This window comes from Parasteatoda tepidariorum, chromosome 1, assembly GCF_982258835.1.
Source record: "Parasteatoda tepidariorum strain Cologne lab strain chromosome 1, Ptep-v5.0, whole genome shotgun sequence".
Taxonomy (NCBI): Eukaryota; Metazoa; Arthropoda; class Arachnida; order Araneae; family Theridiidae; genus Parasteatoda; species Parasteatoda tepidariorum.
In genome coordinates this window covers 31,421,116-31,446,927 of record NC_141755.1, presented here as the reverse complement: position 1 = coordinate 31,446,927, position 25,812 = coordinate 31,421,116, and the positions used below count along the sequence as shown (strand labels likewise).

At 30.7% G+C, this 25,812-nt stretch overlaps 1 protein-coding gene across 1 annotated transcript; it reads left to right on the top strand.

Moving 5' to 3' along the window:
- The first annotated feature begins 1,502 nt into the window (after nt 1-1,502).
- Nucleotides 1,503-12,014, top strand: LOC122268204 (heme-binding protein 2). The gene is made up of 5 exons (XM_021147293.4): nt 1,503-1,716; nt 5,523-5,606; nt 6,484-6,613; nt 6,720-6,891; nt 11,638-12,014. The coding sequence occupies exons 1-5, from the start codon at nt 1,693-1,695 to the stop codon at nt 11,816-11,818; spliced, it is 591 nt and encodes a 196-aa protein (XP_021002952.3). The 5' UTR covers nt 1,503-1,692; the 3' UTR covers nt 11,819-12,014.
- Nucleotides 12,015-25,812: the final 13,798 nt, after the last annotated feature.

The window sequence follows — 25,812 nt, the reverse complement described above, 5'->3', positions numbered from 1 at the left end:
AACACAACTAATTTTTCGAATTTGGGTACAAATCTTCACGGACCTGTCATCGAATGCATTTTAAAATGCCCCAATGACTGTGAATTAGCAATAATTGAGTATTTAGAGACGCGTATAACTAATAATATTTAAGCTAACCATTACGAAAAATATATAATTTATTACTTTGGTCGCACTTCCACATTTCACTTCCAGACTCGTGAAGTATTGGTGTTATTTCAAAGGAAAGGAACATATATTTGACTTAATTTCTTAGAAGAAATAAAAGAGACATTTCACGAAATTGCAAGTTTTTAATAATTTTCTAACATTACCTAAATTAAATATTAGCTGCCGAGAAGGGCATATAAAGTTGAATTAAATAAGCAAATTTGAAAAAAATGTTTCAGAATAGCAAACTGGCTCATGTAAACATGAATAAATATTTATAAATAATTCTTCATGTAAGCCAATTTTTTATTCAAAACCATTTTGAACGTAGGTGCAAATTAATTCCTCCAGCAAAGTTCGGTTCCTTGAAGTAGTGGCTACATTTCGAAAGGTGTCTGTAGTCACTGTATTTAAAAAAAAAGCTGTTGTAGTAAACTACATTTGTAACAAAGTAGTTGTAGGTAAAGTAATCTACAAAAATAATGAAGTTTTTCCGACCACTGGTTCAGAGTATCCTATTTTCTTCGGCATGCAAAAGCGAATTTTAAAATAATCGAATTGACAAATGAAAGTTCTGTATGTTCGATCAAACAACTTTTCATTTTAATTAATATTGTTCTTAAAAATCGCAAAATTCGATGGTTTAAACTTCATTCATAGACTAATATATACATGTTTCAGGCATGTTTATGTTATAATTATGCGTAAAAAGATCAAGAAAACTGGGAGGAGCAGTTGAGCCTTGCCCCTTCGTGGGCTTTATTTTACTTAAGTAGGGAAAATTATACTTTTTTTTATTTTGTCGTTTGCTATTTTTAAAAGTTATCTGGCAATTATGTATTATCCCAAGAAATATCCCGTTCCTTTTATGTTGTTTTGATTCTTTCCCCACTGCAAGGCTTGGAGTGATGACCTTAGACTTATAGAGGAAAGAGGCTCTAATCAACGATAGAACCTAAATTCTTATTATATTACATCTTATAGGTTTTCAGAAAATGTAATAAAGGAATGTAATAAAGAATTCAAAAGAAATGTTAAGAGTGATGTTACCCTTCAACGAATAATTTGCATTTGAAAAATTCAATATGCACTTTTCTACAACATCCATGCATTCTATTTATTACAATTTACTTAATTCTCTTATTTTCTTAGAATTCTCAAATTATTGTTACAAAACTTTGTTATAAAACCTCGTTATATAACTTAAGCCCGTTATCAGATTAGAACATATAAGCAAATAAGAAAATATTTCACTAAAAGAAAATCGAACATTATCTACATTTCTTACACCAATATCGTTGTAATGGTCATCACTAGATGTTTACGTTTGTTACATTTTTTCTAGAATAAATGTATTATACAACAAAACTCAGTTAGCCACGTGTGTAACCTTTCCCGAAATTCGGCCATTGTGAAAAACATGCCTAGTCATATCAGATTGTAATGAATAAATAGTCACCACTTCGAACGAAATCGAACATTTTAGTTCGATCTGTAAGATTCGAAAATTTCGTTCTCATTATTTATTTTTTTAAGTTTAAAATGTGGAAGATTTCTATAGTCCTGGTGAGCATTTTTTTAAACTTTATATTTATTTATCTATTTATTTGTATATTTTTTGATACAAAACAAAATAATTAAGTTTTCAAATTTTAGCTTGATTTGTTTAATTACTAGTGATTAGATTATTTTTTGGCAAAATAAATATTTTACGAGTCGAGTCGAGTTTAAATATGAAAAAAATTTGCAGAGTGAATATGAGGACTTTTTAATCTACTTAATTTCTTTCAATTGTGCTTACAAATTTCTTTTCACAACTAATTTCTTTTCACAACAAAATCTAACATGTAGGTGAAAAAGGATTATATTGACGATATCTTACTAACTATTATCGCGATATATTAATATAGATGAGTATCTATTTATTTTCATATGTTACTAAAATATGTCAATTTTTCAAATTCGGGCATAAGCAAATGAAAATGCATTTTAACCGATACAAGTAAAAGATAGAAAAGCTTGCTCTGTGAGGATAAAAGGAATTCGAAATTAAATATTACTTTAGGGAAGATGGAAGAAAATGTATAGAATTAAAAGTAACCTTATCGTGCATTATATGCTGCACGCTAAGCAATCCAAACACTGTTACTTGTGTTTCATTTTTTTTAAAGATATTGTGAATGTGCGCCGATTTCTGCTATTTATTGCTAAAATAGCAAACAACTATAATATTTAAATTGATTGCTGGTTCAAGACTTTTGAAGTTATTTATCTGGAATTCGTCTTTTATATTAGTTATGGATTAAATCAATTTATCAACATTGGAAATGCATTGTTCATTTACAAAACTAATAAACACGGCTTCGAGTTTTGCAAGAAATGGTTGTATATTAGCAATTTACGATTGTTTGCAAATTAAGATCTTTTAGCAATTAATCTTTGTAATTTCAAATTAACTTTCAAAACTAACGTTTTCTATTAATTTCCAAATTAATCTAAGTAACTCTTTTTTTTCTTGAATTGTTACAAGATACATAAACACAGTCCAAATACTCGGAATAAAATACGGAGAATATTTTTAAATCTTTTATATTTTTTGGTTTTGTTTTTCATTGTGTGAATATTTTTTTAGAAAAACCTTGTAATTTTTCACAGCGAAAATTTTTTTTTAATTAAGTCTCTAAAGTTCCAAAAGAAAGCGAAATTGAAATACAGGTTCTTAGTAGTGGAAAATAGAATTTTAAATACTCCAATTATATATTTACATTCTTTAATTTTATATTGTCACAAGGGAAGACAATTTTTGTCAAAAATAAATTTTACTGTCAAAATTTTAAAAAATGAAAACGTATATTTTTCGCAGCAATTCACGATGATGAAATTATATAAGTTCAGACTATTCATTACGTAAGAAAAAAGTCAACATAAAATGTTGTCTTTATGATTCTGTTATCTATCTATATCAAGGAATAGTTATGATCAAAAAATAGTTTTCGTTTAAGGCCAGTTTTTTTTTTCTTAATCAGATCACTGCCCTCTCTCTGTAATTAATTGTGAATTAATATGTATATTGAAATTGTAGCGTTTACCACCTTTTTCGAATCAGACACAAGCAGAATTTTTTTACATTTTGATTTTTAACCTTTTTTTGACGTAAATATGCGCGGCAAATTTTTTATTTTATGAATTTTTTATTTTATAATAAGAACAAGGTAATTTTATAGTTGTCAAAGAGATTCAATATTTTCAAATTCTATGAAAAGGGCCGGGATAGCCTGGTCAGTAGGGCGCTGGGCCCATATCCAAGAGGTCGTGGGTTCGATCCTCGCCGGCCGAAGACTCCCCGTGTAGTAAATGGTGACTGATGCACGTTAAATCAGTCGAGTCTCAAAGTCCTCCTTGTTCCCACAACAAATCAATACCTCTGGGGGTACTGATCCAGGAGTTTCCTTGTCTTCTGGATTGGTGCAAAATTACAAGGCTACGGAGTTGAACGGAAGTAGTCGTAAACCCATGAAATTGGGTCGGCTGTTCAACGACGGTTATAAAATAAAATAAAATAAAATTCTATGAAAAAAAATTTCAATCCCTTTTTTAAAGAAAAAATTAAAAAGGTGTTTTGTTTACTGTGTTGTAATGCTAGAAAGGACAAGTCATATAAAATCAATTATTTGATACATTGTTACTATTAAAAATAAAGCAAGGAAAAAAACTGTTGAACTAACACTTTAGTGTAAAAATACTGCAGCGAGTAAATAATCTAACTACATAATAAATAAATAATTGAAGGTTAATATATAAATGCCAATTTCTTGCCAACTTCTCTCTCTCTCTCTCTCTTAAACGGTCGATTGAATGTTTTTTACTAGTAGCAAATGTAACGCGATTCGATGTGAGGTTTGACATTGTAGGGTGTAGTCTACCGACAATGTCAACTGTCATCTACCTATAAGTACCTCCAGTTATAATCGAGTTACCATCAAGGCCGGATTAAGCGTACGCGGGGCCCAAGGCCATTCAAATTTTTGGGGCCCTTCGCTTAAGTTGTTTTCTCGTATATTTTTTATTTATTCAAATATAAAAGTATTTATAGGTCTTTTCATTTAAGAAGGCATATTTAATATAAAAATAAATAATAATAAATTAAATCTTACTTTATTTTGCTAAATTAGAACTAAAAAATAATCATAACATTTTGAAAAAATTTTAATATATATTTGAAATTGATTTTTGTTTAAAAAAATCATTGTTTTTCTTAATTTTTTTAAATTCATTTTCAAAAAATCCATTTTAAGGGGGTCCCTAACCATTGGAGGCCACAGGCCATGGTCTGATGGGTAATCCGGCACTGGTTACTATATTTTATATAGTGAATGGAAATTGAATAATTGTAATGGTAGTTACGCTGAAAAGAACATTACAGAATAGGACCAACTAGAAAGGTATAACTCGTAGCCTACCCGAGCAAATATTTGCATGTTTTGTTTTAAAAAAATCCTTTGCAAGTTTAAAATCTCTTTGGCACCTTGGCGGTCGTAGTTGGCGTCGGATCACGATAACAATTGCGGATTAAGCAGGAAAAAAAATTTCAAAAAAAGAGAAAAAATAAAAAAAAAAACATGTAGGAGATTTGCCCTGAGGCCTTCGAGTTGGTCCTTTTCTGTGATTTTCTTCTTCTTTTTATTATTATTAATATTATTATTATTATTATTTTGGCTTCTCGCCGACTGCTCCCCGAAAGCTGCCAAGACTTGGCAATTATCCTGCCACAGATCATGATATGGAAATCGCCGAAATTTAAACAAATATATTAGACCAAATAATTGTGCTGTAAAGTTTTCAAGTGCTGACAAAGTGAAACAAATTTTGTTTGCCTTCATTGTTATAAACGACCACTTGACATTGTTATAAACAACCACCAAGACTTGGCAATTATTCTGCCACAGATCATGATATGGAAATCTCCGAATTTTAAACAAATATATTAGACCAAATAATTGTGCTGTAAAGTTTTCAAGTGCTGACAAAGTGAAACAAATTTTGTTTACCTTCATTGTTATAAACAACCACATTTTTATATATTGCAGAAATCTAAAAACCCCTTGGATTTGTAGCCATATAAGTATCGATTTATCATTTATGCTATTTAATGAACAAATGACTTAACAATATTTAGTTGCGGATACTGTGGATAATTAAATATTATTCACCTCCTGATAACGTTCTGTTAACTCTATCTGTATGTAATATTCTGATAATTATTCACATTTTTGATTGATAAATTTTTTTAATGAAAAGTGATAGTTTGGTTCGGGCACGAAAACTAGCAATTACTGTTTAGTAATAAGTATTCATATTGTGTCTTTTTGCAGCTTTCTTTGGTGGTTTTTCTTGTTGAAGGATGTACTTACAGAAATCGTGAATGTCCCAATTATTCCATACTGGCCAAACACCCTGTAAGTAATAAATCTTAATTTTTTACAGAGTATCCTAAAATTCACTCTAGTAATTTTGATACAAAACACGAATTTTTCATTAAAAATTTCGAATTTTCAATTGTTTTAGAAAATATACATAGGTTTACAAATGAAATAGCATATCTGGCCAATGGATTGCTGGCATGTATGTACTCCTTTTTCGAAATTTTCAAGGACCAATTAGCATAAAAATTGCACTATTTCGTTGATACTGTACCCGGGCCCGTGCTAAGATTATTAACCAGTAAATTAGTCAGATATCAAAAGTAGTAGCCAATTTTCGAAGGCTTCGCAAAATACATATCTTAACAATTTTTTATAATTAATTTTTTCCCATCGAAATCTATTTTACGGTAGTTTGTTTGAGGCTTATAGTACGAGTATTATTTGGGCCCAATTCTAATTGGATCTGCGGCGCTTCCACCCAAAATTACTGTCATCGAATAAAAAATACTGATTTGTTTAGAAAAATTCCTTTTGACGTAATTTTGAGGAGCGAGTTAAATCTATATTTTCCTCTCCAGAGCAAAAAATCATTCGCCTATACTTTCGTCAAAGCACAATTTTATTCGCCAAATTTACACAAAATTTACGATTACGGTAGCTTATCGAGGATATCTTCAGTTTTAATAACTCTAAACTGTTAGCTACCCCGATTTATTATTTTTTTTTTACCTATTCTATTACCCGAATAGCGTACATTTAAATCTCGAGTGAATTTCGGGACACCCTTTTAACGTATCTTTTCTGACACAATTTTTCTTTTTTTTTTTTTTAGTCTACTTAAGTTATTTCGAGATTTTGTTTTTAAAGTTTCTGATCTGCAAAATTAATATACATTTCTATTCCACACCAGGATTATGAAATTCGAAAATATTCAGCTATTACCTGGGTATCCACAACAGCAGAGCACAGTTATTTTAAAATAGCTGCATCAAGAGCTTTTACAAAGTTGGCTGGCTATATCAATGGAAAAAATAATCTAAGTAAGTAAAAATTAAATACCGTAAAGTTATCGGCATTTGTGTAAATCTGAGATTGTTAAGTATCATTTTGTGAAACTTACACAAACGTTATATGTTTATGCTATAGAATTGAAAATAAACATGACTATCCCGGTAAGAATGCACGCAACTTACAAAGAACAGAGCACTGTTTACCAGATGGACTTCAAGGTTCCCAACAAGTATGCTGCCGCCCCTCCATTGCCGACTGAGGAAGGCATTACCTTTATATATGATGAACCAACAGTGTACGCGGTCAGGTAATTATACATATTTTATAAAATTACTTAATTATTTGTGGGTTGGACAGGTTTAACTTATAAAGTTAAATGGCAGAAAATTCGAGAGTGGTTGTACTGCGTGAGGTGCATACGTCCTTAAGGATGTTCTTAGTAGCTCTTTGCCAAAAAAAAAAAAAAAAAAAATATTAAAATAAAAAGCCTGAGTTTGCAAGCTTTAAATTCGAATTAAGCTTAAATTTTAAATTATACCAACCATTTTGTTGAAAAAAAATGTTAGGTACTTTAAAACACATGAATTGTTGAAATAATTATAAAAAATTTCTTGAGAAACCTCACTAAGATAGCGAGATTTTTCCATCTAGATTCTCCAACGCTTCTTCTTTTTCGCCAACGAAAATAAACAACAATTTCAGCACCTTAAACTTCAAATAGAAGCTATAATTTCAAGCTATATATATATTTAGTTCAAAATCAATAAACAATTCTTAATTTTTGCAAATTTTTATAAACAGTGATATTGCTGATTGCTGCTTTAGAATACCTTTTCAAATATTAAAAAACTAAATCACAAAATTTTTTCATTTTTCCACAAATGTAGTTTTTTTTTCAGATTGACGTTTCGTACCATTTTCATAATTAGAACAGGTGACTCTGGTTATAGAAGCTTAAATTTTCACCCAATAGCCATTACAGATTAACAATAGTTTTAAAAATAGCACATTATTCGCTGAAAAGCATTAATTCATCACGTCGCTATCGGAGCCCTTGAAAGAACAGTTTTAAGTATTGTTCGAATGTTGTTGGTTTTTGATTAAAATGCTTGAGAACTCTGAAATTTACAAACAGTTACTTTTATTTTTCCTTGCAAAAAATTCGCGATCGCAACGAACTATAGGGGGCGTTGTTGTGTGAGCCGCTTACCTGCGATTTCTATATGAACCGTCATTCAGTTACTCTGGAGACGTCGTTAACGTAGCGTGTAGCATTGCAACGTTCCTTCTTTATTGTGGCTAATTAAATTTAAAAAAGAAAAATGCTTGATATTCTTTCTTCTGCAAACGAAAACTAAATGGTATCTCTTTTTATTAGAGAAGGAATATCCAAAACGCATCGGAAAAATATTTGTACATTAACAGAAAAAAATATGTATATTTCTTATAAGAGTTAAAACCTAATTTCCCGAGAAATAGTATTACTAAATTTAATGATATAACATGAAAGGCCCATTTAAACTTTACATTCTATAGTTTTAAGAATCATATTACTTCAAAAATTAAAATGAACAAAAAGTATACATAAGCCTCATAATTTTATGAAATTTAATTTTGTAAGCAAAGTTTTTTGACAACAATTTTTATCAAAAAATTTCAAGTTTCAATAAAAATCATTATTTAGAAACTAAGAAACGTAAAATAAAGAATGCTGACGAAACAAAAACAAAAAAAAACAATTCTTTTTTGTCGCCATTTTTAGTGCTATGAAAATTCGTCTTTGGGATTTGCCAAAAACAAAACAAGAAGCAATTTTATTTTTTCAGGAGGGAAATATTTTACCGAAAAAACGAAAATGTACCAATTCCCACAACATAAAACTTTATCTTGGTAAACGTACGTTTTGGAAATGTTATTTCATTTGGAATCTTATTTATCAGAGTTCATATGGCGATATGATTGTTTTGAATCTATGCTAAACTCTATATCGGCTCATTTTCCACCGAAATCCGATTGACTATTTTGATTTTAAATAAAGTGTTTTATTTTATGAATTGTCGCAAAAATTTTAAGTGTAGATTGGCGGCACTTAAAAACCGCCAAATCTGTAGCGGCGGTAGCGTTAATAAGTAAGTACCGAATTTTTATTCCATACTTTTCTGAATCATATTACTTCAAACATTGGAATATACAAGAAGTATACAAGAAGTATACATAAACACATAATGTTATACCATTTAATTTTTCAGAAAAAGTATTTTGAGAACAATTTTTATCAAAAAATTATAAACTAAAAAACGGAAAATAAAGAATTCTTAGGATAAAAAAACGATTTTAAGAATTCTTTACATTGAAATAAAAACTTTCATATTGTTTCTTTTTTTATTATTCTTATAGTTCTTAATCAGACGTAAAAAACCATTCTGTAGAGAACCAACATCAAATGAAAAAAAAAATATTTACAAGCAAATTTTTTATTGTAAAAATCATTGCACTTACCTGATTTATAATTCCCGGAGAATTCCAAAATGATAAGTTCCTTGTTTGAAAACTTTATTCTCAAATAATATATGCATAGTTTATCCCTTCATTACTTTTAGATAACATACTACACAGTAAAATTTTATAATTGATATGAATTTGAATATGTAGCTAAAAACAGAATAGCTGAATTCTAGTTGAAATTATTCCTTCAAAACAAAATAATAATTACCAAGAAAACGATTCAAATTTATTAATAATCAGCACAAATGAATCTATTTCAAGTAGTTCGGATGATTCTTTATTGTTGTTTTACGAATAATAGATACAGAAATATATACTGTTCTATAAAGAAGAACAATATTCTATAACTACATATTATACAGTTCTGTGCATATTCTGAATTCTTATTTATTCATTGGAATGACGAAAGCAATGCTGATTTCACTTTAATTTGTAATGAATTGAAGACAGAAAAAATTATTTTACCGTAATGCACACAATCTGTAACAGCAAGTTATCATGAAATTGGAAGTTATGTTGTTGGTAATAGAAAGGTAAAAATTATCCAGAAATTGTTCTTCAAATGCTTGGCGTGTTCTGCTTCAATGTTTGGCATGTTCTGATTAGTTTTTTCAAGAAGTTCTACCTTTTCCTTAGGGAAATTTTGCTTCTTATTTGCTGCTAATGAAATGGCGTCCGTCGTTGCCAATGGTTTTGTGGGAACTAATGTCCGATATTTTCAGTCTCCCGCTAGATGGCGTACTCGAGCGTTGCGATCGCGAATCGTGTGATATTACACAATTGGTTGAACAAAGATATCGTCTGTTACCATTGTAAATGTTTATTTTGATTTTGTAGTCAAAATTAAAACGATATTCCCACAACATCAGCGTTTCTAGCATAATAATTGTTGCGAAATCTCTTATTTTATATAAGTTTGATATTTTTTCACTGACGCATGCGCTTATCTCTAGAATGATGAATGCGTACTTAGAGAGCGCATGCGCAATTACTTAAAAATCTTTGGCACGGGAGCTAATAAATTTGCGAAATATCCCTAATACTACGAATTGTTGGCTGTTACCCATCCCAAGATTTTACCATGACACTCTACCCTGAATGAAAATTTTACCAATCTATATATATATTTCTCTTACACGGCGACAAAAAAAAAGCCTCATTACAACTCCCCGAATGGCAAGGCTAGAAAATCGATCAATGATTTCCGCTAAAAATGCCACATGCCAAATCTAGCTGAGATGGCTCAACATATAGCTCTTTTAAAAACGGAAACTGAAATAACCAGAGAGAGCATAAGCTAGGCAGAAGTGATTAGTCTTTGTCGATAGATCTCTATTTTAGTATTTTGTCGAAAGCGCTTTTTTTCACGAATTTATATATTACGAATTTATTTGACGATTTTTGATTTATGTCACGAATTTATTTGTTTTACTGGAATTTATTTGTTTATGCAGGTTTTTCCATTGCAATTAACTTATTTCAATTTTTAATAGACTTAACTATAGCCAAAATTTTAACCTTTTTAAAGAGATATCAGTTTTAGAAATTTTATCCTAAGATTTTATACTATAGCACACTTCGAACAGGTTTAACGAATTACTGTCATTTATTTGAATTCAAATTTATCTTAATGACTTAGTATTTACTAAAAAGATGCAATTTTTTTTAAAAAAAAAGTTGTTATATGGATTTGAATGGTTTTGAATTCTTAGAATTTTGTGCATTTGCATGTACCTAAGTTAGTAGCGATTGAAGCTTCTTGGTTTTCAAAGCAAACCATATAAGATTGCGTAGCAATTTTCGGGGGTTGTCGAGCGTTAGCAAGCAGGGGGCGCAGCCCACTAGTATTATTATATTATTATACGTGATGACTTAGGGCATAGAGCACCCACCTCCCAATGAGGTGAACCGGGTTCAAATCCCGGCAAAGGCTGGTTTATTCGAATTCCGCACCCGGCTCGCATCGACCACAGTGCTGACGTAAAAATATCATCAGTGGTAAACGGATCATGGGTTAGAGTCCTTTTGCCGTCAGGTTAACCGTATGTGGTCTTCGTGGTTTTCCTCTCCATGTGATGCAAATGCTGGTCAGTTCCATTAAAAAGTCCTCCACGAAGGAAAATTTCTTAAAATACTTGATCCAGAAATTTCCTCGTCTTCTGGATTGGGTATGAAATTACAAGGTTACGGAATTGAACATTGGCAGTCGTAAACTGAAAATCCGGTCGGCTGTTTAACGACGGTAATAAAATTGTAAAATTAAATATTATTATAGTTCTAGGAAGTCTAAAGTATAAAAAAATAGAGTTTTAAATTTCAAACTTTAAAATTTCACACGTACTTAAACTTTGTATTATAGCCAGAAAATTGTAAATTAAATGGATATATTCCAACAGCATAGCTACGGGGTTCTTTTTCTTAATTTTATTTATTTTTTTAATATTTTTTTTCTTAAACATAGACAAAATTCAAATGAAACAGGAAAAAAAAAATTTGTAATAATATAGAAATAAATCAAAAATATAAATGATTTTGATAATTTATGCAGGAAGTTCACCGGCTATGCATGGCACGAAGAAACGTGGATTGAAGAATCAGAAAAGTTGGCTGAAAGTTTGAAAAACGACGCCACGATCGACAAAACGACGTACTATCAAGTGAAATACGACAAACCTGATACTATTTTGAACAGACGTAATGAAATATGGATGAAGAAAATCACCACTTAAAAGAAGATTAATTTTGTATGAAACACCTACCTCACAAATTACCTGACTGAGATGCACTTGGGAGTTCATAAAATACTTTTACACAGATGTGAACTACCTCAAACATTTTTAAATATTAATCATCCATGGAAATTGTGTATGTGGACTTGTGATGTGAATTGTCATGTGAATTTTAAATAAATGTCTATTTTTGTAACCTTTTGTTAATGTTTAATTTACTGCATTAAGCTAAAAAGTAGTCAACGGGGGAAAAAAGGATCACGCTACTAAAAATTTAAGATCTGTATGAAGAAGACTTATAAATTTATCACCTTTGGAGGTAAGCAAATGTTTTTATTAAATCAACTTATGGTTGTGGTTAGGGAAAACATGGGAGGTACGCACAGCTTTTTATTTATATATTTTTCAACATAATAAAATTTCAAAGTAGAAATTACCTAGTAGCTTATAATATTTGCCCTCTGTTTACACAAATATTTTTTACTTAAATTATTAACTTTGTCAAATAAAAACTAAGGTTTATAAATAATTTTTTATTGGCAAAAGAACTGGGACAAACCTGTCTTCTAGAGCAGTGTTCCTCAACCCCCGGTCCGAGGACCGGTACCGGTCCGTGGATCAAATGGTATTGGGCAGCCCATTTCATTGAAACTGAATTTAAATTTCTAGGCTTATACCCCTAATTAAAATATCTATGTTCCATTAAAATTTTATTTATTTGAAAAAAAAAGGGCCCCGTAGGTAGTGACATAAATTTTTTAATGTTTGTAATGTATCATTGTATTGTTACGCGTATGTATTGTTACACATTGAAAAAAAATTGACATCTAAGCCTTTCGTAGAATTAAAATAAAATAAAAAAGTAACCAAACAGTTCTGAAAAGCTGCATAAATTCCATTGAAAATACCAAAAGAAAACGATTTACTCTTCAATCTAACTAGTAGTTAAGCTTTCTGCCGTAGCATGGTGCTAAAACCGTTTAGTTAGGCTAATCCCGCCATTTTGCAAAGCATTGAAAGAAAAAAAAAACACGTCAACTTCTTACACGCTCTAAAATTAGAGTGGAAAATCTTTATATATTTATCCTTGATAAAATCCTTAAGAAATAAACGAAAATATGACAATAATTACTACTTTAATACTAGATCAGATAAAAAAGGCGTTTTTATTTCTTTTTATTTTTAAGCGAGGCAAAATAATAATATCCTCGCCCATCCCCTTAATTGTTTCTGCGTCTAGCTACGATATGAAGCTTAACTACTAGTTAAATTGATTAACTTTTTTTTTCCTTCTATTATTTCTTTTAATTGAGTTTGTGAAGTTCGATTTAATTTTTAGTTCGCTGTTAATTCTTTAAGGATAATGAAAACAAATGTTTTAAGGAAGACAAAAGTGAGATTTGGAAAGTAAATTACGTTCTATTTCAGACATTTCAATTTCGTGCAATTTCTCTTGTTTTTAACTTTATTTTAATGATGAATGAAATTTAAATTTATATGGTTGAACTGAAATGTTAATACTTTTACAGTAATAGAAGAATAAAAAATTAAAATCGTTGTTGTAGATTTTTTTCTATTCTCTGTTTATAGTTGAATTTATCATAATACAAAATTAAATAAGCAGGTCAAATTAAAAATGTGACAGAAACGCTTTTTCGAAAAATAAAACTAAAATCTAATAGAAAAGATTTGCAAATCAGAAGCAATCATTGTTAAAGAATTTCTGAAGAATCATTATTAAGGTCAGGAAGAGTAGTCGAAGGTTCTTAAATCAGAGTTGAAAAAACCCCCGAAAAAACAGGGTTTGATTGGTTTAAACCAGGCTTTTTCAATTTAAACATGCTTTTTGGGGGGAAGGGGGTTAAAATAATATGACAAATAATGTTTCAAACCCTTGATTGAAATTAACTACGCCACTCTAAAGCATCTCATAGTATTTAACTGTTATTATTGTAGAAATAATAGAATTTACTCGGACAAGTAAAACAAATTTATGATTGATTGATGAAGAGTAATTTCCCCACTTGCTTACCTGTAATATAAAAATGCTACGCTTCAATATTATGTATTGAATATCATTATTAACCTTCATACAATTTACAATATATGTATTGAGTTTTATGAAATCTATATATTTCTTGTTTTTTATCCAGTGAATCAACACAAATTTTGATATATTTAAGGCAACAGATTGAATATATATTTTATTTATATTGTACGTACATAAATATTTACATATTTGAATTTTATACTAATAATTACTATAAATTCTTGAAAATAATGATAAGAAAGTAGCAAAGTGGCATGGGCTGCATATAAAACTGTAAAAGTAAGTTTTTGCACTAATACTTTAATAATAAATAAATTATAAACTACTTTTTTTTCTTCATTTATTTTAATATTATAGAGCTTTAAGATTAATAATATCAGAGTCTGTAGCTATCCTAAAATTTCGAAGTTTCCTGATAAAAAAATATATTTTGTAGTCTTCCTTCATTTTTCTAGCTCTTTGTCCTGATATTTTTTATTTGTTTTTCAGATCATTTCCTACTAATGCCAATGCAGTTTTTAAAATAATCGGTTTGAATAATGGAAAGATTTTCGATCTAATGTATTTTTACCCACTTTAAAACATTTGATTAAAGAAGTCATGAACTCAATTTCAAATATTAAATAAAAATAGGTAGGAAGGAATATTAACTATAAAATATTATACATAAAATATTATTATATTAATTATAAAAATTATATTAATATAAAATATTAATTATATTAATTATATATTAATTAATATTATTACAAAAATATTAATTATTATAATTAATATTTTTAATATTAATTATTAAAACAAGCAGGATCAAATGATCCTACTTGTTTTTTTTTAATGCAAGAGTATCATTAAAATTTCCTAAATGTTGATCTTTAACTGATATTTGAGTTGCTCATCGAGTCCGTTGTTAAAACTTTTTTTTTTCTGAATAAAACTCTGAAGAATAAAATGGTGAATTTTAAGAATTTCCTACTATTAGTTTACGCTCTTCCTATATATATTTATGGGTGATTCTCACGAAATATGACAATTTACAGTCTCTTGCTTCAAGAGCTAATACTTTACTACTAAAAGAATTTTTTTTAACAAATAGCATTGCTGTTAACATTTTAAAATGACTTTGCATTAGTATTAACTGCGTTGTATATTTAAAAAATTCAATTGAATTTCAAAATGTCATTTTCCTTCTAAGTCACAAACAATATTTCCAATAATAACTAGCTTCAAAACTTCCCCTAAATTTTTCAATATCTAATTTTTTTTATCTCAACCGTTGTAAGCATTTCTAGAATATGCGTAGAGGGTATTATTTACAAAAACTCTTTGTTGAAAATAATTTTTTCTGTCAATAAATTGTTTGTCTCACGAATCTGTCATTTTCCTGGTTACTTTTATTTAGTAATTAATAACCAAAATACATAGCGATTTATAACTAAAGGCATATACTTCTGTGAATACATAGTAAGGAATAGTTCCAAAAAAAAATCAATAAATATGATATTGACATACATTTGGCGTGACTTTAAAATAGACCTTAAAATAGCAATATACTGAATATTTGCATAATTTCAATATCATTAATTGTCTTCTCCAAAACTGTACAAGCATAAAATTGCTGTAAAATAAGACACAAATATAGCAGAAACAAAATCCATCACAGATCCATGGTAATTGATTCCACTTTCACGTAATATGGGTCTAAACTTTGAGGCCCTTACCTGAATATCTAAATGCAGAAATAGTTATGAGAAGGCTGTACATTATTTAAAATATATAGTTTAGGCCCTATATGAGCAATTCTACAAGTAAACGCCAATTAGGCGGCCAAAAAAAATTTAAAGAATTTTGGGGGGCGCACTATTTCTACATGAATTTTCTTCTTTTTTACACTCTAAAAAGGCAAGAAAAAATCGTGAACATGAAATTTTTTCTTTGTGACATACTCTTTCTGACATACTCAGATAAATCTGAGCCATTTATTCAGATAAAACGATTTTTACATAAATGTAATATTATTATACTCTCTAAAATGTATTTATAGAGATTTCATACTATAATATTATATTTTAGTATAAAAATTGGCGTTTATTTGTAGAATTGCTCATATCGTCGCTTTGAAACTAAACCATGGTAACTCAAAAAAGCAAGTTTTTCAGGAGAGCAATTTCTAACTTTCCGCGCTAGTGCTAATCGCGCCAATGCGATAACGATTTATCTGCTCTCTAAAGGTCTGGTTTCTTAGGACAAGCGCCTTATCTGGGCGTCAGCGGGACGTCAACGTCACGCTGACGCCAACAAAATACTGGTTTGTTAGCTCAAGGCCTGGTTTCTTAGAACTAACGCCTTATCTGGGCGTCAGCGGAAAGTTGACGTAGATCTGACGCCAAAAAAATACTTTTTTGTTAGCTCAGCGTGAGCAGTCGGTCCAACGCAGACATTATCTCTCATTGCGCATGCGTTAATAACGTAAACAAATATTTATTTTGAATTTGTATTGATTTTGTTATTGTCGACCAGTGTTTTAGAGAACAAATAATGACTTTGTTCAAGAAAAAACACATTATAGCTGAGCTAAATGAAGAGTGCTATGTTTAATGAAGAAGCTATGTTTAATGTCAAAATCAAAATCTTGGCTGATTTCAATGTGCTGTTGGATGTTGTCCGCCATTGCTTCTGTGGTTAACGTCACGCTGTAATCCAACTGCAGTTGAGTTGGACGGCAATTGAAGTTCAAGATAAGCGTTCGATGACGTATACTATCAAACTCACAAATAAACCAATCAGAGGTTAGCGCTGATTTCCAGCTGACGCCGACGTTTAGGACGACAGGCTAAGAAACCAGGCCTTAAATTAATTTTATGGAACTATGAAGATAACACTTTGTTTCTCTAATAGGGTGATTTTTTTTTTACATAAACTGACCCAAATATCTCATTTTTCGATTTACTACGGTTAGTTTCAAAGCTACGATATGAGCAATTCTACAAATAAACGCAAATTAGGCGGCCAAACAAAAATGTAATGTTTTTTTTGGGGGGGGGGGGCATGCTATTTCTACATGAATTTTTTTCTTTTTTACACCCTCAGAAAGCAAGAAAAAATATTAAAACATAAAATTTTTTCTTTGTGACATGCTTTAAATGACAAAATACCAATTTTAAATTTTTCCCGATTTTTTCAATTTAGGAACTTCCATTAAATTTTCTTATTTTTGTTTTTTATACTAAAATATAATCTTATAGTGCGAAATCTCTATAAATGCATGTTAGAGAGACATTATAATAATATTATATTTATGTAAAAATCGTTTTATATGAATAAATGGCTCAGATTTATCTGAGTATGTCAGAAAGAGTATGTCAATTTTAAAGTATGTCACAAAGAGAAAATTCCATGTTCACGATTTTTTCTTGCCTTTTTAGGGTGTAAAAAAGAAAAAAATTCATGTAGAAATAGTGTGCCCCCCAAAACAATTTTGGCTCAGGTCAAAAGGTGTTGATTCCAATGTATATTTCAAGCGATCAATAGAAGCACTTTAGTTTACCAACGGTTTAAAAAAAAGATTTGCGTATAACATATACAGTTACCTAATTAAAACTACGTGTGTCTTATGGCTTTACATAAACAACATATCCTGAAAATTTCACAAAATCAGAAATACCAAGTATCCAACTTAGCCCGATTTTTGAAGCTACCAGATCTTAAACTTCATCACAGTGATATCAACGCAGAACCAATGAGAGAAGTGGTCCTCATTTACGTTTTACATCTCTTATGTACAATATTCGTATTTGCGTCAATGGAAAAGTAGGTGTCACTTTTTAACTAAGTAAAATGGATAGTAAAGTACTTCTAAACGTGGCAACATTATATGTTAAAATTTGTTTTGAGTAAAAAAAAAAAGAAAAGAGGAAAAGAAATAATTTCTAAATACTTTTGTTTCTTTAAATCATAAGAAAAATAGCATATTCTTCGTGTGATTTCAATTCATATGAGATTTCTTAAACTTTTCTTCAGATTGAACAATTTTCATGAAAACATGAATTTTTTTTTCCTTGTTTAAGTTATCAATCGAAAAATTATTTAAAAAATGGATGCAAACCCTATTTATAAAATTTACTCCAACAAAACTGCAATAATTTCAGCATTCATGCTGCCAATCTATTAACAAAAAATTCTTAATTTTGAAAATTTGCTTTTAGGCTTGGTCCAAATTTTTTAACTTTGGTCCAAGCCAAAGTTTCACTATTTTAAATTCAGTTCCTTAAAGTAGTGACTACATTTCGAAGGTAGTTTGTAGTCACTGTATTTAAAAAAAAGTTTTTGCAGTTGTAGTTAACTACATTTGTAACAAAGTAGTTGTAAGTAGCATAAACTACAAAAATAATAAAGTTTTTCCAACCACTAATATAGAGCATCCCATTGGACATGCAAGTGCGAATTTTTAAATAATCGAGTTGAAATGAAAGTTTTATATGTTCGTTCAAACAAATTTCAATTAATATTGTTCGTAAAAATCTCGAAATTCGATGATTTAAACTTCATTAATAGACTAATATATACATGTTTCAGGCATGTGTAGATTCTAATTATGCGTAGAAAGGTAACAATGCGTATATATATATATATATATATATATATATATATATATATATATATATATATATATATATATATATATATATATATATATATATATATGTTACGGACGGGGAGTGTCGATGAAGCTTCAAAGCAGTCTAGGGTTGCATTTTAAAGCTTTTATTATGACAAAAAACACTTAAATGGCAGTACAAAATAATTAGAGCTGGAACATCTTAATGAGCTCGCTCCCCGTAGCCGTTCAGTGAGAGAATGTAAGGGAGTCTGCTTACTTACAGGTGGCGCTAGGGTGGCGATGCAACACTCTGTCATCCTGACTTAGTCGGTCTCCGACTAATTGCTTTAAAGGTAAATATTACACATTATTAAAGGTAATAAACATAAAATATTGTTGACAGAAATATTTTGACAATTCAATTGGAATATAAAACAATAAATTTATGAAAATTTAAGTCTTAACTAATCTTAAATAAGTAATAAAAAGATATTTTCAAATATATAAATCCACAAAAAAAATTTTTTTTAAAAAATCGAAAGTCTGTGTAAAAGTTCTTGCACAGTTAAAAAGTTCATATAAAAAAAAAGGAAAAAAGTTTATGGATCTTCCCATGGTTTCATTAAGTCCGCTGATGTGGATGTGACAGTTGGTCCTTCTCCTATACCGATCTTGTGAACATCATATCTATCATTGGGTCTAATTTTTGTCACTGTGTATGGACCGAAAAATTTTGGTCGAAGTTTCAAACCTGTCCCGAATTGGGTTCGTTTGATGGCAACTCTGTCGTGGAGCTTATACTTCGTTGCTGTCTTTCGTCTAGTATTATAATTGTGCTTGGTTTTTTCTTGCATCTCAAGTATATTGCCTTTTGCTTCTTTTCGCATTTGTTGTTGATTTTCAAGTAAAATATGTATGTGCTCTTCTTCGAGGATTTTCTTGATGTGCAGGTCTTCTTTATTTCTCATCTTAACTCCTGTTAAGAGCTCGAAGGGTGTAAACTTTGTTGTTGAAGAAACAGTGCTGTTGATTACACGTTGGACTGCTGGTACATGCTTGAACCATTTGCTGGGGTTGTCAAGGGATAACTTGGTGATGACTGAGATTATCGTAGCATGAAATTTTTCCACCTGTCCATTCCCACGAGGTTGACCTGTGGTGATTGTGACATGATCAATTTGTTCGTCTTCACAGTACTTTTTGAATTCTATTGAGGTGAATGCGGATCCTTTATCTGATATGATTCTTCTTGGATTTCCAAAAGTAATTTGTTGCAGTTGTAGTTTTTCCAAGGCATCTTTAGCTGATGTTGACTTGACTGGATAAATCCATAAGAATTTGGTGAAAGCATCGACGACGGTGTAAATGTATTTATAATTCTTATGTGTACTGGGTAAGGGACCAAGAAAATCTATGTGGTATGTATCAAGAGGAATGTCTCCTTTTGGGATGGGATGTAAGAAACCTTCTTGTTTTCCTACTTTACGTGATGAAAGTATACATGGAATGCAATTGGAAATTACGTTTTCAACAGTCTTTCGCATGTTTGGAAAATAGAATTGTTGTTTTAGCAAATTTTCCGTTTTATTTATGCCAAAATGTCCTTTAGAATGTTCAAGTTGTACAATTTGTTTTTGAATGTCAAGTGGAACTACCAAAAGTTCTTGATCATTGACTATTTTGTAAAGCACATTGTTTTTTAATGTATAATTAGGTGCTGAAGAATTATTAATTAGTTGCTTTATACTTGCTGTAAACTCATCATTGATTTGTGCTTCTCTGATTTTCTGTGTTGTTTCGTTGTATTGTATTACCATAACTGGATAGCGGCTAAGAGCATCTACATGTTGCATTCGTTTACCTGGCCGATGAAGTATTTCGTAATCAAAATCTTCTAAGAAGAGTGCCCATCGTGCTATTTTGGGTGGTAGATCTTTTTTGGTCATTGTCTTTTGAAACGCCTGGCAATCTGTATATATTTGGAATTTTGTGCCTATTAGATAGTGTCTAAATTTTTTTAATGCTGTAACTATCGCTAAAACTTCTAATTCGTAGCTGGAATATTTCTCTTCTTGGGGAGAAGTTTTACGACTCATGTATTGTATGGGATGGAAATTGTTTTCAGAGTCCTTTTGAAGGAGTATAGCACCAAATCCTTTAGCACTGGCATCACAGTGGAGTTGTAATGGAGCACCTTGCTGATAAAGATGTAAAACAGGTTCAGATGATAAAATTTGTTTCAGAGAAATGAAAGCTTGTTTCTGTGCAGGGCCAAAAATAAATTTGACTTTGTCTCGTAAAAGGTCGCTAAAAGGTCTTGCAATTAGTGCATAGTCTTTGATAAATTTTCTAAAGTATCCGGTTAGTCCTAAAAATGATTGAACATGTTGAGTTGTTTTGGGTTCTGGAAAGTTCATGACGGCGGTTGTTTTAGTTGTTGAAGGGCGAATGGTGTTTTGCTCAATAATATGTCCAAGAAAGGTTATCCTACGCTGTAGAAAATTGCACTTTTTGAAATTAAATTCTACACCATAACTAGAAGCTACTTCAAATACTTTTTTGAGTTTTACAATTCCTTCACTCTTATTTTTAGAAGGCACTATGATATCGTCCATATAAATTATAACAGTACCATCATTTAAAAGATCTTTAAAAATAATTTGAATGTATTTTTGGAATACTGAGGGAGAGTTACACAAGCCAAAAGGAACTTTGTTAAATTCGTATTGTCCAGTTGGTGTTACGAAGCTAGTAAATTTGCGACTGTCAGGTTCAATTGAAACATGGAAATAACCGTTCCTAAGGTCAAGGTTGGAAAATAACACTCCTTCTTGAAGTTTATCGAAAATGTCATCAATGAGTGGTAATGGGAATCTCTGTTTAATTGTTTTGGAATTAAGAGCGCGATAATCTACGCATATTCTTGTTGACTGATCTTTTTTCTTAACAAGAACCAAAGGTGAGGCGTAATCGGACGAACTTTCAGAAATAATTCCATCGGTAAGCCATTGGTCCATTTGGTTTTCAACGATAATTTTTTCTGTTTGGCCTAGCCTTCTTGGTCGTAACGCGATAGGTTTATCGTCAGAAAGAATTATTTTCATTTGTAAGTTGGTATCTTTAATTTTGTTTGGCTTATAAGATTTAATAAGTTGTTCAATTTCAGTACGCGTATCGGATTCTAAATGAGATAAATCAATATCGGTGTAAACTATATTTATATTAGATAAACAATAGTCTGTAGTTTCAATAAACGCATTTTTAATCTCTTTATTTTCCGGATTAGAAGAATTAAAATCGTTTGTTTCTGTTTCGGCTGACGAAAAAATATCAGTTTCGGTTTGTTTGTTTACATCGGAAAGAGCACGGTGAACATTGGATGTGACGCAGCGATCACGTGTTTCGGTAGTATCCGCTTTCCTATTAGATGCAGACGTCATTGAATCAAACTCATTTATTTGTTTTTCAAATAAATTTTGAGTAGAAGTACTTTTACATTCGCATAACAAATTTTCGGTTTCAGTTTGAAAAGGGAGTGGTTCATTATTATTCTCTATCTCAAAGAAAGACTGACCTTCGTCTAACTGACGCGACTGTATTGCACCAGTGTCGGATCTATTTTTAGAAACTGGGGAAGAAAAATTATCGTTTTCTGTATTGGAAATGAAAGAACTTTGATTTTCTTTTTTAGACATTGAGTTTAATTCGAAAGTATTTTGTTGTTCGTTGTTAGGCAAAGGAAATTTAGTTTTAGAATAAGGAGAAATCATGTTTTCTTTTGAAATTCGATCATATTCTTTTTTTGCTTCATTTAAATCATCCAAAATATTTGGGGGAATTATTAAATCACAATAAAGATTTTTACAAACAGCTGCCGTTACTGTTATGGGATTTTCACGAAAGCTTGGAAGCGCTAATTTTATTTTTGAAAGTTCAGCTTGTACTTCATTTCCGAAAGCACAAGTTAATTGAACAGTTCCGACACTTTTAGTTTTGGAGGGAATTAAGTGTTCTCGTACGCAAATAATATTGGCTCCCGAATCAACTAACGATTGAACAACTAGTTTATCATTAACGAAAATTTTTTCATATTGTAATTCATGCTTAGACTCATTAAATATTTTAGCTTCGACTTTGCAAACAGGGTCTCGATTTGAGTTAAATCTACGATTTGAATTAGTTTCGTTTCTGTGAAAGCTTTCGCGCGGATTATTTCGTGATGGGTTTTCTGTATAATTTCTCTCATATGAATTACGATTAGAGCTTTGAAATGGGTTATTTTTTTGCTTGCAGTCGAACGGTTGTTGACGGTAGTGTTTTATTTCGGCAAAAGATTTCCGTTTCGAAACAAAGTATACATCGCATTCTTTCGCTAGTTCAGTTGGTTTAAACCAAGTTTCGTTTTGGCGTATCGCAATATGTTGTTGCGTTTCACGATCGAGGGTAGAAAACAATTTATCGGCTATCATTAATTTGCACAAACTTTTATAATCATTAACGTTGCGAAGGTTACAATAGTATTCAAAAGAGCTTGTCAATCTTGAAGAAAATTGTACGTGTGATTCATTAGGTAATCGTTGAGCTCTTCGGAAATTAATTAAGCATTCCTGGGGTGTTGGCTGAAATTCTCGTAATATAATATTTTTAACTTTTTCGTAATCTTGGAGTTCGTTTTCTGAAATGTAAAGTAAAATACTATTTGCTTTTTCACCGAGAATATTTATTAATATTTCTGATTTGAATTCTGGCGGAACATTTTTGGTGGTAAACGCGCGTTCTAAAGAATGAAAGAATAAGTTAAAATTTTCGGGTTTAGTAGGAATCGGCATACTAAGAGTTTTAACTGATTTAATTAGACTTTCTAGATCTGAAGATGATGTTGTAATTATCGCGTTTGTGTTTTCGGAATTATTTTGATTTGAGCCGGAGTTAATTGATGCTAATTCGATTTCTTTTTCGATTTGGGCTAACTTGATTTTTTCTTTTTCGCATTGTTCTACTTCTTTTCTCGATTGTTCTGCCTCTTTTCTTTCTTCGACGATTAAATAAATCATATCTTTAACAAATTCTGGTTCATTTTTGAACGTATCAGTTTTTTCTATAAGTTCTTTTAAACAAATAATAGTAGCATTTTCTGGAATATCTATTCCTAATTCCTTGACGGTATTAATTAAATCTTCTTTTTTAGTATTTCGATACATATTTGATAATAAAAAGGATTGATCCTACCTTGTTTGAAGATATCGGTGTTTGTTGATATAAGTATTCACTACTGTTTCACTACGATGCTACGACTTTTATCGTTGTTGACGTTGAACGCCGTGACTTATGTAGAAGAGAAGTATCGATTTCTTAATTCGTTGAATGTTGATGTAGAGATTTCTTAATTGTGGACGGGATATTGGTCACACAGGTGTTTGAATTGGCCTTGTTGTAGAACGTAGTTGTGGAAGATATTTCTTTAGACACTTAGGCGGGGAAATTGGCCTCTTGAGCTGTTGATTTTTCACTGTGTGGAAGATATTTAGATCTGGAAATATATCATAGGCGGTGGAATTGGCCTTTTGAAGTTGGACATTTTTCAGGCAATAGTTCGTTGTTTTCAAAGCGGGAAATTGGCTTTTCAGTGTAGGCGGGAGAATTGGCCTTTTGTAGTTGAATATTTCTCAGCAATAGTCCGATGTTTTCAAAGCGGGAAATTGGCTTTTCAGTTCAGGCGGGAAAATTGGCCTTTTGTAAGTGAATGTTTTTCAGCAATAGTTCGTTGTTTTCAAAGCGGGAAATTGGCTTTTCAGTTCAGGCGGGAAAATTGGCCTGCGTAGATAAAATTGTTCGAAGATATTTTGAATTATGCGGCGGGGTTATTGGCCGACTTATGAAGTAGAGTTATTGCGCCATTTTGTTTGGGCGGCTATCGCTTTCAATTTTAAGCATCAGGTTCCGATGACCGGGTAGAGCCCCCATGTTACGGACGGGGAGTGTCGATGAAGCTTCAAAGCAGTCTAGGGTTGCATTTTAAAGCTTTTATTATGACAAAAAACACTTAAATGGCAGTACAAAATAATTAGAGCTGGAACATCTTAATGAGCTCGCTCCCCGTAGCCGTTCAGTGAGAGAATGTAAGGGAGTCTGCTTACTTACAGGTGGCGCTAGGGTGGCGATGCAACATATATATATATATATATATATATATATATATATATATATATATATATATATATATATATATATATATATATATATATATATATATATATATATATATAATAAGAGGGCTACATCCCTGTTATCATTGTTGCATTCAGCTTTAATAATGCAGTCATAAGCCATAATACGTTCTAAATAGGTTTATTTAAAGGTAGGCTGGTGGTTATAACAGTTCACATCCACAAGGGAGGGGGGGTCAAGACTTCTGACAATTCCGGAAGAACAGCTTATCAGGATCACAACATGATGAAAAGGACACGCAAAAACTAGTGTTCTTGCGTTATATACGAACACAGATTGAGGTAAAAAGGCACAGTCTTGTAACCTTACGCATCACCGAAAATCATTTAATGCTTCCTAATATGGAAGTGAAAGAGGGAACGATTCTAAAAATAACTCCTCCTTTGAAATATAAATCTAATTATAATTCAATGGTATGTTTTCAGCCTTGAATTCCCAAAATGGAACATCTCTAAGCTTACTCTTTAACAAAGGCATTTTATGAAACCGAAAGAGTTTTAATTCTTTTATTAATAGAAAAGTATTTATAATTTTTGTATTACATATATATATATATATATATATATGTATATACATATATATATATATATATATATATATATATATATATATATATATATATATAGAGAGAGAGAGAGAGAGAGAGAGAGAGAGAGTTTTTTTTTACTTCAGAATGTTTAGCGTAAGTAATCCGTAAAGCAGAGGAAAAATCATGTTACTTATTATTTTAATTTCTATAGGTTTTCAGAAAATGTAATTAAGAAAAATTCAAAAGGAAAGTTACGAGTAACATTCCCCTTTTACGAATAATTTGCCTTTTAAAAATTCAATATGCACTTTTCTTCCACATCTATGTATTCTATTTACAACAATTTACTAAATTCTCTTGCTTTCGTAGAATTCTCAAATTATTGTTATACAACTTCGGTTATACAACCTAAGCCCGTTAACAGATTAGAACATATTAGTAAATAAGAAAATATTTCACTGGAAGAAAATCGAATATTATCTGCATTTCTTACACCAATATAGTTGTAATGGTCATATTTTTCTAGAATAAATGGATTATACAACAAAACTCAGTTAGCCACGTGTGTAACCTTTCCCGAAATCCGGCCA